The sequence below is a fragment of the Caretta caretta genome, chromosome 1, assembly GCF_965140235.1.
Source record: "Caretta caretta isolate rCarCar2 chromosome 1, rCarCar1.hap1, whole genome shotgun sequence".
Classification (NCBI taxonomy): domain Eukaryota; kingdom Metazoa; phylum Chordata; order Testudines; family Cheloniidae; genus Caretta; species Caretta caretta.
This window is the reverse complement of record NC_134206.1, coordinates 52,414,920-52,427,334: the sequence shown is the minus strand read 5'-3', so window position 1 is coordinate 52,427,334 and position 12,415 is coordinate 52,414,920. Positions and strand designations below refer to the sequence as shown.

The following is a 12,415-nucleotide window of genomic DNA, read 5'->3' as shown; positions in this document are numbered from 1 at the left end:
CCAGGAGGGGCACAGACCTCTACCTCCTCCCTGCTGAGCAACTCTGTAGCTCGTTAGGGAAAACGGTCCCTAGACTCTTTATATTCCTTGGGTTGATTGCAGGGTCAGCTTATAAATCTTTAACTATACCATATGCAGAATGTAAAGTGCCTCTCCATACAGATTATGGGGTCAAACAAGAATACAGCCCCATAGATGTTAATTATATTTTGAGGGACTCAAGGAACAATCCATTATAAGCAGCAGCTATAGGATGAACTTAAAAAGAAAGGGTGTACATTGGAACCAGGGATAAGAGACAGATCTGTAAGAGGTCCCCAGAAATTGCTAAATAAATAACTCTTAAATAACCGGAGGTTTTGTCTATTTCTGCACCTCACTTTAATATAAATGAGTTAAGAAAAAGAAAGTCATACCCTCACATTAGACCATTTACTAGATCTAAATAACCCCATAAATTGGATTTCATTTTTGCAAGTGCCAGTTTAAGGTAACTCTATAGATGTAATGTTTACTAGAGCTCCAGTGGCTCAATAAATTCTACTCTAAGTTTATTTGCACTGGGTTGATACAGACAGGGTCTTTTCAGTCAACATGCTGAGGGCTGAAAACAAGGCCAGTATGTTTAGGTCCTGGGAGAGCTGCAGGTCAGCAGGAGGACTAAAACTTAATACAAGGAGACATCTCAAGAAGGATTAGACAGGATGTTAAGGACAACCTATAGGTGCTGTTTTACACACCATTAAGGACAAAAAACACAAGGGATTGAGACAGATGGCAGTAGATGGTGTTGGCTATTCAAATGCACATTACAACTTTTAGTTCTAAAGAAGCAGTTTGCAATATGCATTGGAAGCAAGGGAAAGTCTCTTGGGGAAGATTTGTGAAATGTCCGGTGGCAAAAAGAGGCAGATAGTTTTAGATACCAAAGCATCTTTTCAGATTAGATGAGGTAGTAGTGCAAGGTCTGGCATGACTGCAATATTTATACACAATCTACTGACCACATTGTGTCTGTTAATATGTTAACAGACTGGAAGGACTTTAGGCCAAGGGGGAAGTCAGATTTGTTTCAAGCTTTCTTTGAAAAGCTACAACTTGGGTAAGGGAAGATCAAGAGGGCTCCTGCCCCAATGAGTCTTTTGTGGTGTTATGAACCCTAAGAAGCAGAGTTTAGATTACAAGGGTAAGATGGGAATGTTAGAAATGGGATGAAATCAAGTATGAAAGAATTTAAGAAAGTTTCCCTGAGCCTAGTCTTAAGTGAAGGGGAATCTTGTGTGGCATATTGAGAGATCAGAGTACTAGACTGTGTGCAGTATTTAAGAATCCTACACTGGAATAGAGAGATATCCTCTAATTCCTATAGCATAGAGGTACCCAAGGCCTCAGTATCTAATGTCCTCTAACTTCATCCTGGATTCTTTCTGGTTGGTCTTCTGCAAGCTCTACTCTGCTTTCACCATGGATTCTACTTCAAGGTAGAATCTCAGGCCTGCCCCAAATTCATCCTCACTGCTGCTTTAATCTGCTCTCCACTGAAGTCTTATCCTTTAAGGCTGTCTGTATCTGTTTCTTCAGAAAGACCAGGTAAAATATCCCTATTGCCTGCCCCCGCAAGCACTCCATTATAAAAAAAATTCATTCCTGTCATCAGCTACTTTCAGATTCAAATATTTTTCTACAACCTCTCCACTCCTGACTTGTCTCAGTCTAGTCAGACTGGCTGAATTAAATATCTTCACAGCACCTTAAGAGCTTAATACGACCCAAACTCCTCTTTTTGCTCAAGTTCTGTCACTGTTAACAAGTCATTCCTGTCATTCAGGCACACAGCTGGGGATGGAGAGGCATCTTTGACTTCCTTGTCATTTCTTCCTCCCCCTCCCCCCAACTCTCCAGTAGTGTCCAATCCCTGCTGCAGCTCCCAATAGAGAGTCAGACTTTCTTTCCACACAGCTAGCACTCCTAGCCCTTATCTTGCATTTTGATTTCTGCAGTGTCCACGTGTTTGGCCTCAAATATCTACAGGTCCCCTAACTTTAGACACACCTAAGGGCCCATGAATATCACATCACTTCCCCTTCAATTCTCTGCATTGCCTCTCCTCCCCACACCATACCATCAAGTTTCATCTTTGCTTATAAAGCCCCCACAATTCCACCTCTCACTACTGATCTGCTGTACCCTTTCTTTCCTCTGCCAATTAAGTATTCAAGGATTGCATGTTTTCCTCCCCAATACATGCCTACACATTCTACATGGGAACACCAATCCTGAACTTATCCCTAGGGCTTTCTCCAATTCCCTTAAGACCACTTCTGCTGTGATCTCACCTAAAAAAAGCTAGCCAACCACTGATGATTTGATGGTGCAGTACTTGAAACGAATTACTTTCAAGATGGTGTGCAATAGCTAACTTTCATAGGTAGGTGATCTGTGTTGCCTTTGCCTTCCTGTCTATTGTTTGAAACAAGACTCAAATGAGTGATTAATACAATACCTGCCCCGCAGATCTTGCAGTCAATTTATGGTAAGAGTCAATAGTTTCTCCTTTTGATTCACAACCCATTTTGAGACCTAGATAAGATTTAGAGGTTATAAGGCCATAAGGACTATTGTGATCATCTAGTCTGACCTCCTGCTGAACACAGGCCATAGGACTTCTGAGGTTTCCCCCCTAAGATGCTCCAGTTCAAACCGAAACTCACCCAATATTGATTTAAAAAGGTGCCAAAGATAGAGAATCCACCACAAATCTTAGTAAGTTGAAGCTTGGACAAGTGAAGCTAGAGACATTCATAAGGCAAGATATTTATTAAAAGTGCTTTTAGTTTACATTAAAACTAGACTACAGTCCTTGTAAAAAAATCATTTAAAAATGTCAGCTAAAACAATAAGCATCATGGTTATTGACACATGACCTGCAGTGCCCTATAAAAATGTAAGACCAACTCTGTTGATCAGGAGGCAAGTGCTTCGATTTTAGTCAGTGTGTTCGTTCACTGGCATTTATTGCAGAGGAAGAACTGCTGGTGTCTCCATAAAGGATACGTGCATGTACCTACAATAGAAACAGGCAGCTAGTTACAAGTTATTTAACAGACATCTTGTGAATAGGAAACCCTACTGAGGTACAAGAATGATTTGGGTTTCAGCACCTGAGTGCTTCAGCATCATGCAAATCTGAAACAAAGTTATGGCTATGCCTAGATTGTAAGATTGCTCTTATAAGAAGAGCAGTTCTTACTTTTAAGATCACCTCAACCTTCAAGATGTTTGTAGTTAGTATCAGCCACTATCTAGTAGCTCCCACAAAGTAGGACTACCAGTTATGCAGAAACTTTTGATTAAATAGCTTGCACATAGGACCTCCCATAGCATATCTCCATTGATCAGAACAGCATGATTTGCATCAGTTGAAGAGATTTGGCCAATTTTAATGCCTGCTGTCATTTGGAGCCAAACAGAAAGCATTTAGTGTCTTAGGAACTTACTTTGACAGCTTGTACTTCTCTCTAATTGCTTGCTGTGGTCGATGAGAAACATCAAGGCATGCTTTATGTAGATCACTCAGACAAGGCACTAGCTCGCTTAGTGAATACCCAGTGAATGCAGCAAGTGTTTCTGGCTGAACAGTAGAGAAAAGAATTATGGTACATTATTGCATTTGTTTAGGTATTGTGTCTTCCAGATTTTGGTAGAGGCCCTCTGTCAAGAAGCAAGGTCACATTTCTGCTGACTACTTAGATGAACAGATGCATCTGTTTTGCTGCTGAAGTGAGATCCCATAGCAGTCACCATAGAGGATCTGAGCACTCTCAATACCCCAGATGCATCCTACTATCAATGTCCACTTTAGGTCTTTACTACAGCAGAGAAGGCTGACAAGAAGCTCCTTCTGATGCAGACAGAATACTTGCTGGTGTCTTTCACCAGTTCTAAAGAGTTTCCCCTACCATTACCACCAAATGAAATTATTCCTACAGCACAGAGGCAGATACCAATTAGATTAGTATTTGGATAAAACCATGTGCACTAAGATTCTAATCTCCCCCCCTTCCCCAAACACAAACAGTTGCATAGAGGCCAGTCTATCAGTTTTTTATAGGGTGGATCAATACATTGACAAGATGGTTAATGACTAATCTCATTAGGACTGTGTACCATATCAGGTTAGTCTCAGCCAGTGACCAAAGTAGAGTATTGTTCCTGCCTGTGCAGAAGTTCTAGATGGAAAAGAGGAGCAAATCTTTAACTAGCTAGATATCAACTGTATGCCAGTGGAAAAGCCTGTTTAGTTGAACTAGAACCCTCCCAAGAGATCTGCTAGTTCATACTATCTGGAGTGGAAATTCTTTCCACTTTTAAGTCTGAATCTGTAGAGGTAAGAAACCCCCTGTTCCACAGCACCTCAGAGAATTAAGAGCTTACCCAGAAATGCCTGTTCACAGTGTAGTTTGCTAGACAGTAAGCTGCTGCAGCAGTTTGTGAAGGAAGGTACTTCAGAAATGGATCAGCTTCCAAGAGACTCAACTCTGCTACATACTAGGCAAAAGAAGTTTGCAAAAGTTACTTTCAAATAGACCTCTGTGTATAAGGTGGGATCAATTCAGTGTGCTCCAAACAAGCATTGGTTATCTTTCCAGCACCACAGTTTTGGAGAACAGTGGATTATATACTCTGTTGAGAAAGTTGCTTTCTCTGTTGAGAAAGTTAGGGTGAAATCCTGCCCTTACTGGAGTCAACAGGAGTTCTACAATAATCTTTAATGGGGTCAGAAGTCACCTTTTAGAGAGATACCAGTTAGCTGAGTGAAGGCTGGGCAGTCTTGTGGTCAAGGAACTGGAATGGGACTCAGGAGGCCTGGGTTTGTTTTCGGCTCTATCATAGGCTTCTTACATGGCCCCAGGCAAGTTAGTTTGCGTGCCTCAGCTCCCTATCTGACAGTGGGAATAAGACTTGCTTTCTTACCCTTTGTCCTTTGATAGTGAAAATGTATGTCCTGTAGAGATATATTATATTGGTACAGTCAGTGGTTAGCATGGCAGGGCCCTGATCTTTGTTGGGGCCTCTGGGCTCTACCACCATACATGTTCTATCAGTACAGACTGACAGCATAAAGCTGTCGTTTTGGAAAGCAAGAAGTGTGATAGATTTCCTAGTAGGTTTAAATTGAATGTGCTGTGCACCATATAATCTCCAGTTAGGGTACTGGTTTATCAGGGTGTGTGTCAGTCATGTTTGACTGACAGGCAGGCACCCTCAGCATGTTCCCTATGACAGGTGTTTTCCACTCAAGAGGATGCTCCTGAGAGTAAGCCAAGTCTGAAAGTTCCCACTCCTCCACCCCCCAATGTTCCTGGTTTATCAATCACTGCCCTCCCACAGCCCTTAAAGGAGCGTAACACGTACCCTTGCAAAGTTCTCTGTCCTGACACAGACTCCATGTCTCTGTAAATACTGAAGGAGAAACTGGTTGATAGTTGGTACCGTCAAGTCAAAAGCCAGTACTTTCAGGAGCAGGTGTTCCATTCTTAATAACTGTCTCTTTGTGTAAGTATCATCTGTTATATACACAAACTCCTCTACCTCTGGAGGGTAGATCTCTTCATATTTCCTAAAAAGCAGTGCAAAAAGTCCATTAAGTCTATGAGGTTTGAAGTTGCAATCAGAAAGAAAGGCTTGTCGGAGTCATTGCTGGGATGAGCATGTGGGTCCACCTTCATTCAACAAGATTCATAGACTTCAGCCCCTACTTAGGCATATTCTGTAACACACATGGTACCTTTTGACAAGCTTAATACATTCAGCTTTTACCTACAAGTCCTTTTTAGATTCACTATACAACAGGGCAGCACTTACAGACATTAGACTGCCTCCTTAAGAGCTATATTATGCAGGATGTCATCTTGTACCATTTTTTAAACAGAATTCACGTTGAAGTTAAGCAGCTTAAGCTTTAAGAGCCAAAAGTCTCAGTGATACAATACGCTCCAGACAAAAGTTTTGGTTTAGTCCATGTTCAAAATCAAAAATCAGTAAGAAGAGTTGGTGAATTAAGTAGAAGGATAGAATGTAAGTTTGAAGACAAATTCTTACTACTACAAGGTTTGTGTTGTCAGAACCAGCACAGCTCTTCAGAATAGATTTTAATTTCAACTTCTAAATGAGTCCAAGAGGTCTTTTCCCACAAGTTTGGGTCTGTCAAGACTTTAGTAGGCAACATAAAGAACACTTACGCAGCCAGAAGAATTGCTGCTGTTCCCACAAGCTGCAGCTTCCCTCTGAGGACAGACATGCAGGAAAGAAACCTGTCCAGAAAGTTGACTGCTAGGTACAGTGTTTCAGTACGAAGTTTGTATTCTTGCCCAACTTCCACCAGCCAGTCCACCAAGATTGCACGCATCCCTGATGTGATGTCTGGCTGCTTTCGCATGTAATATGGTTTTGGCCTGTATCTTATCTGTTTAGAAAGATTTGAGGTTCAATAATTAAGACATTATAAGAACAACCACCTTTGCCATATCCATAGTGTAAGTAATTATTTTCATTGATGGAAAATATATTAAGGCCATTACTGATTCCCACCATCAATGAGTGGAGAGCTGTACTGAATTCAGCAACAAAAATCATGAAGTTTGATAGCCGTAATTGAGGAAGACCTACCACAGTGCAAAAGCTAGTGTATAGTAAAAGTACTACTCTGGTGGGGGTTAGGAGCCCCAGGTAACCACCGCCTCCTCAGATTGCTACAGCCCTTTGCCACATTCTCTTACTCGCAACTTGATAAATAGGTTCTCAAGAGCTGTTGCAAGCCTCCTCACCTCAGCAAAGCTCAGTTACACATTCCATCTGAGAGAGGAGCTAGAGTCCAAAGCTGTCCTGCATCTTAGAAGAATCTTCTCACTACCTCCTGCTCTGACCTTGGCCAGCAACACAAGGAGCTTACGGAGAATGCTTTGTTAAAGAGAATGCAGGTAGTAAAGAGATGCTAAATGACAACCCGAGAATCTGAAAGTTGTGTCATGCAGCAATGTTTTAAGAGTGGCAATCTACATCTAAGACCTAAGTGTTGCCAGTACATGTAGGGTCAAGGAAACGCTGACATAGGCTTGTGAAAGCCACTCACTTCAGCTTCTCTAAGGTACTGATGAATGTCTTCTGCATAGTCTCCCACATTCATTATATCCACATTGTTATCCATATGAACTTCATGTTGTGACTGGAATGATGTATCCACCAACATAGGAGAACCTGCATAATCAGGATTCTTATTACATAAGGCATCCAACAAGACTTAACTTATCCTGCCAATTTGCTTGCAGTACAAGATTGAATCACATTTATATGAACAAGTAATCTACAGATAATGTAGACAAGTTTACTTTTGTTAAAAAAGTAAGCCACTTCATGTATGAGATTAATGTTACAAGCAAGGTTTTGAGCAGTGACAGTTACCTGTACTCAAATCCAACAACAGATGAATATTGGGTTTCATTGTGCTAGTATCCACTTCACACTGGCTAGGTTCCACCTCTTCCACAACTGTGCAGCTGCATCTGTCTTTTTGCTCTGGTTCATCTACATATATAGCAAACCCTTGCTTGGATGTTACATTGACCATACAGCTAGGGAATATATTCTTTCCAGAGGGAGAGAAAGCATTTTCAGAGCCAGAGAAGCGTCTGACTATGGTGGTACCCTGAAATAAAGTACAGATTTAACCTGTAGGAAGAGATTTAGTTACAAACAGAAAAAGCGAGATTCATATTTTTAGAACAAAGCCACACATTTTCCTTAGCACTGCAGACCGCAAGCACTTGCATCAATAAATTGAACATTAGTTGAAACAAAGCTTGCCATTACAACTGGCATTTAGGAAATTCTGCTTACTGCCATCTTGCTGTAATGATGGACATTTGTGCCACACGGAGAATTAATTATCTTCCAGTTTAATAAGACAGGATCAGTCTTGAATAATCTCATATTGTGAGTGTCAAACATTCATCTGCAAAATGGCCAGCCTGAGCAATTCTGCTGAAATGCCAACTGTAATTATAAGCTCCGAGCTACAGTTCAATTTATTCATGCTGAGAACTACCAACATTAAATGCAGCCCAACACTTGTTACCTTAGCTTGTTGAAGAAAACAAGAAGGGCATTAAGAGTTCAAAAACAGTCTTTTATAATTTGATATTAAGATTGTTAAAACGGTTTTTGCATATGTATACTAATGCTATGCCAAATGTCTCAAGAGATCATTTTAAGAGTAAAAAGAAAAGGAGTATTTGTGGCACCTTAGAGACTAACAAATTTATTTGAGCATAAGCTCAGCTCAAATAAATTTGTTAGTCTCTAAGGTGCCAGAAGTACTCCTTTTTGCGGATACAGACTAACACGGCTGCTACTCTGAAACCTGTCATTTTAAGAGTACAGTTTTCAGAAAAAAAAACTGGGTTTTGTATTGAAAAGCTAATAAAAGCCTTTTATAAGGGTCATATCAGTCTTCCTGGACTGCCAATAGTCAAGAGCAAGCCTGTAGATGAAAGCTATTAGAAGTTTCTTATAATTCTAGTGAGTATGCCCATGAACTGCACAAGTGGGTCAGAGTTTAGCCCAGGTCATAGTGAAGGTTTTGAACTGGGCAAGTAGTTTGTCTATTCATTCCATGAACCTGAGCTAAGAGCTTGCAACCCCCGATGAGCATACACTGTATTAAGTACATCTTTGAGCAATACATTAGGCACCCAGGTTTGAAAAAGCTTAGGCCAAAGTTAGGCTCTGAAATAAAAGGGGGCCAATTTTCAGAATGTTGAGCAATTACAAACCCCACCATGTCAATAAGAACTGCAGTTGCAGTGACTCAAATAAGAGCTTTTCAGAGATGTTGAGCCCCTCCAAACCCCATTTGGCTTCAGTGGGATTTGTAGGTATGCCAAACTTCCGTAGCCAGGTTCCTTTATTTAGGAGCCTGGCTTTAGATGCTCAGATCTGAAGACTGTGGTGGGGGGAAGGGGGAGAATACCAGATGTACTCTAAGGATTACCACCTTTAAATGGTAATCTGTTATTACTCTAATCCTACTGGACTGCTTTCCTCTAAAGAGCTTTGCACAGGAGTAGCAGCTACTGTACATGCAAGGATCATTCCAGTGTATGACACAGTAGAGTACCAGAGAGAGCCATGCTAACCAGATTAAAGTCTGCATAGTGGCTTTGGCACCTAAATTTATTCTGGAACAGGAGGGAAATTGAGAAAAAAGGCTATCCGAAAGGTAATTCTTGCTCTCTGAATGTATTGCCACCATATCAGCACCTTGTAGGAGTCATGTACCGAGCCACGGAACCTTTGAGCAGTAGTTGGCAGTTAATGGGCATATACATTTCCACGGAGCCCTACATTCCATAGGTCGAGGGTAAAGAGAAGCCATGTAACAGTCCCTCTCCCTCCAGAAACCTTAGTTAAAGCTGGGCTCCAAGTTAGGGAGAAATGGTCAGTAGGGCTCCACTGTAGAATACTAGCTAGCCATGACCTCCCCCAAAAGATCTGCTAACTGAACAGGGATGGAAGCACTACCCTTTTAAATCCCATGTGTGCTCTGGATGAAATAGAAAGAGAAAAGCAAATCATGTGTGTTAGCCAAATTCCGTATTGCAAACCCAGTACGGCCAGCCCCAAGCATTCAAAAAGAATCATAAAATAGCCTTAAAAGTCAAGAGGTAATAAATGCTGGGTTCTTTTTATTTGCATTCTAGTTTGAGCCTTTAAGGTGCACTTGGGCCACATTTTCAAGCTTGTTTCTGCAATTCTGTGGGCTAGAAATTTATCCTTTATATATTTAAAAAAAAGCTGAACTGAGATTCTCAAGTAATCACGGGATTCCAGGAACTAGGGCTTCAAGGAAGATATTAAAAACGATGATATTTGCAATAAAATTGCCAGAGTTGGTATTGTGTCCCTCCAGTGCAAGCTGAGGGTCAGATCATTTATCAGGCTTGTGTCAGTTGGGGGGGAAGAATGAAATCATGTTAGGTATTTACTTACTTAAATATCTCCTGATCAGTCAGACTTTTAGATACCTGTTTTGCACATACGTTTTTTAAACTCATGTTTACCAACATTCCCAGCAATGCCCTTTGACGGTTTACATATCAGTTCACAAAGGTAATGTTTAAAAAAAGATGAACTAGGTTTAGAGAAACACTCAGGTTAGGTAAGGAGAAAATGGTCATAGTTCCTCATGGTCTCTGGTTAAGATGCATAGTAAGAGGATACTCAGTGCTGGAATAACAGGGGCCTTGACAAAATTTGTTTGGAGACCAGAAAAGCTTCCATAGCAACTGCCCATGTTATATCGGACTTAAATAGTATCATCCACACATGAACAAAAGGCACCTCGGGCGTTTGAAAGACACTTCTCATAAGTGTAACCCCACAATGAGCAATGGGGTTCTCCCCCCCAAAAAAGTTACCTGGCTACATGCCCTCAAGCACTGCCCATTCTCAGTCAGCAGCCCAAGCACAGCCCGCTGTGGTGGATTTTGGTTGGAATAAGGCCCAGCTGCAACCCGGCGGATCTCCCAACTTCCACCTTGGGAGATCCCACTCTTATCGTTGTGATGCATTGTTTCAAGGTCAGCAGCTGACAGCTAAGAGAAGAGAAGAGAATGGCATGTTAGTCATCCGAGGCAAGTTTACCCAAATTTCTCTCTAGAGACAAGAGTCTAGATTCCCCTTTCCACTCCTAGAAGGAGTGCAGATCTCGCCCATTACTGCTTCTTATTCTAAATGCAGGATGCTTCCTCTAGGTCTCATCATTAATCACTGGAACAATTTACCAAGGGCCATGGGGGATTCTCCATCACTGACAATGTTTATATCATGAGTGAATGTTTTTCTAAAAGATACGCTCTAGGAATTATTTCATGGAAGGTCTCTGGCCTGCCTTACCCTGGTCAGAGGAATCACAATGACCCCTTCTAACCTTAGAATCTGTGACTCATGAGCAGATTTTCACACTCCGTGTGAGACAGATTTGCCTTCATTAATGCCACCCCGCCAAAAATACCTCAGCTTCCCTGTTGGAGCCACTCCCTACAAGCGCTGCAGCTCCACAGGGAAATTTTGGGGGGGGGGGGGGAAAGCAGGGATGCAAGGGAAGAGGCAACTGAAAGTGGGCGGCTACAGTAACCCCGGCCAGAGGGCGCCCTTGGGGCTCTCGGAGGCGCAGGGCTGAGGCTCTCCTTGCTGTTGCTTGCTGCCAGGGCAGAGCACTCTGAAGCAAGGCGCCCCAGAGCGGGAGGGTGACAGGCTCGCGAGCTCCCAGGAGGTCCTGCCCCGCCAGCAATGCCCGGGCCAAGCGCCCACGGACGCCAGCGCCCAGGCAGAACCAGCCACTGCCGGGGTCCTGCGGGGAGCCCAACGCGCACTAGTGCCCCGGGAGCCCCGCCGCGCCCCGCATTACACGCCAGCCCCCGCAGCCGGGGAGACCCCGCCGCCGCCGCCGCTGCCGCTGCCGCCCCTTGCCCGCTAGGCAGCCACTGGCCAGGGCGCCGAGCCGCTCCGCTGCCCCCAGCCCCGCCTATGTAGCCCGCGTCCCGGGGGCGGGGGAGGCGGCGGCGCAGCCCCTCCCCCGCGGGCGCTGATTACTTTCGACCCGCCCGCGGCTGTTGGGCCCGGCCCGTTGGAAGCTCAGACCGGCGGCGGCGGCGGCGGCGGCTCCCGTGGCAACCGCAGCGGCCGTGCCGGGGCCCTGGGGGATCTCCATGGAGACCCGGCCCGGCGCGGGGGGTTGGCCGCGGGCTCCACGCTCCCTGCCTCGGGGCTCGCGGGTGTCCGGGACCCCCCCACGGAGGGCCGGGTCCGAGCAGGGCGCCCCGGGCTGGCTCTGAGGGCGAGTCCCGCGCCCGCCGCTGAGTCGCCCCTGCTGGGACTCACAAGCAGAGCGAAGCTGCTCTCCCTGGTACACCCCGCTGCCCGCTGGAGCGGTGCGAGCCATTGGAGAATGACCCCCCCTCCCCCCGCCACACACACACACACACACACACTGTTCCTAATAGCGCGTGGAATAGCTGCAGTGACCCCCCCCACCACCACCACACACACACACACACAGCTTCGGCTCCTTTCCATAAACCGCAGCACACAAGGCCCCCGCTCATTTGGCACCAGAGATGACAAGTGCTCCTCCTTTTGCACGAGATCAATGCATCCGGGGCATGAGTACTGCAAGAAAAAGCAGAATCCAGGTGACCTTTAAAAAGAAAAGGAGGACTTGTAGCACCTTAGAGACTAACAAATTTATTTGAGCATAAGCTTTCGTGAGCTGCATCCGATGAAGTGAGCTGTAGCTCACGAAAGCTTATGCTCAAATAAAATTGTTAGTCTCTAAGGCGCCACAAGTCCTCCTTTT

At 44.1% G+C, this 12,415-nt stretch overlaps 1 protein-coding gene across 4 annotated transcripts; it reads right to left on the bottom strand.

The window, feature by feature from the left end:
* Window positions 1-2,798: 2,798 nt before the first annotated feature.
* CCNA1 (cyclin A1) lies at window positions 2,799-12,183 on the bottom strand. Of its 4 annotated transcripts, none has more exons than XM_048847855.2 (9): window positions 12,115-12,183; window positions 10,476-10,652; window positions 7,462-7,705; window positions 7,133-7,257; window positions 6,243-6,466; window positions 5,416-5,620; window positions 4,435-4,548; window positions 3,498-3,631; window positions 2,799-3,064 (listed from the first exon to the last, which is right to left on the bottom strand). In XM_048847855.2, the coding sequence occupies exons 1-9, from the start codon at window positions 12,133-12,135 to the stop codon at window positions 3,013-3,015; spliced, it is 1,296 nt and encodes a 431-aa protein (XP_048703812.2). In that variant the 5' UTR covers window positions 12,136-12,183; the 3' UTR covers window positions 2,799-3,012. The 4 variants fall into 4 exon arrangements, with proteins under 4 accessions (XP_048703812.2, XP_048703830.2, XP_048703817.2 ...); XM_048847873.2 differs by lacking the exon at window positions 12,115-12,183 and adding an exon at window positions 11,941-12,003; XM_048847860.2 differs by lacking the exon at window positions 12,115-12,183 and adding an exon at window positions 11,653-11,760.
* Between the last annotated feature and the right edge of the window lie 232 nt (window positions 12,184-12,415).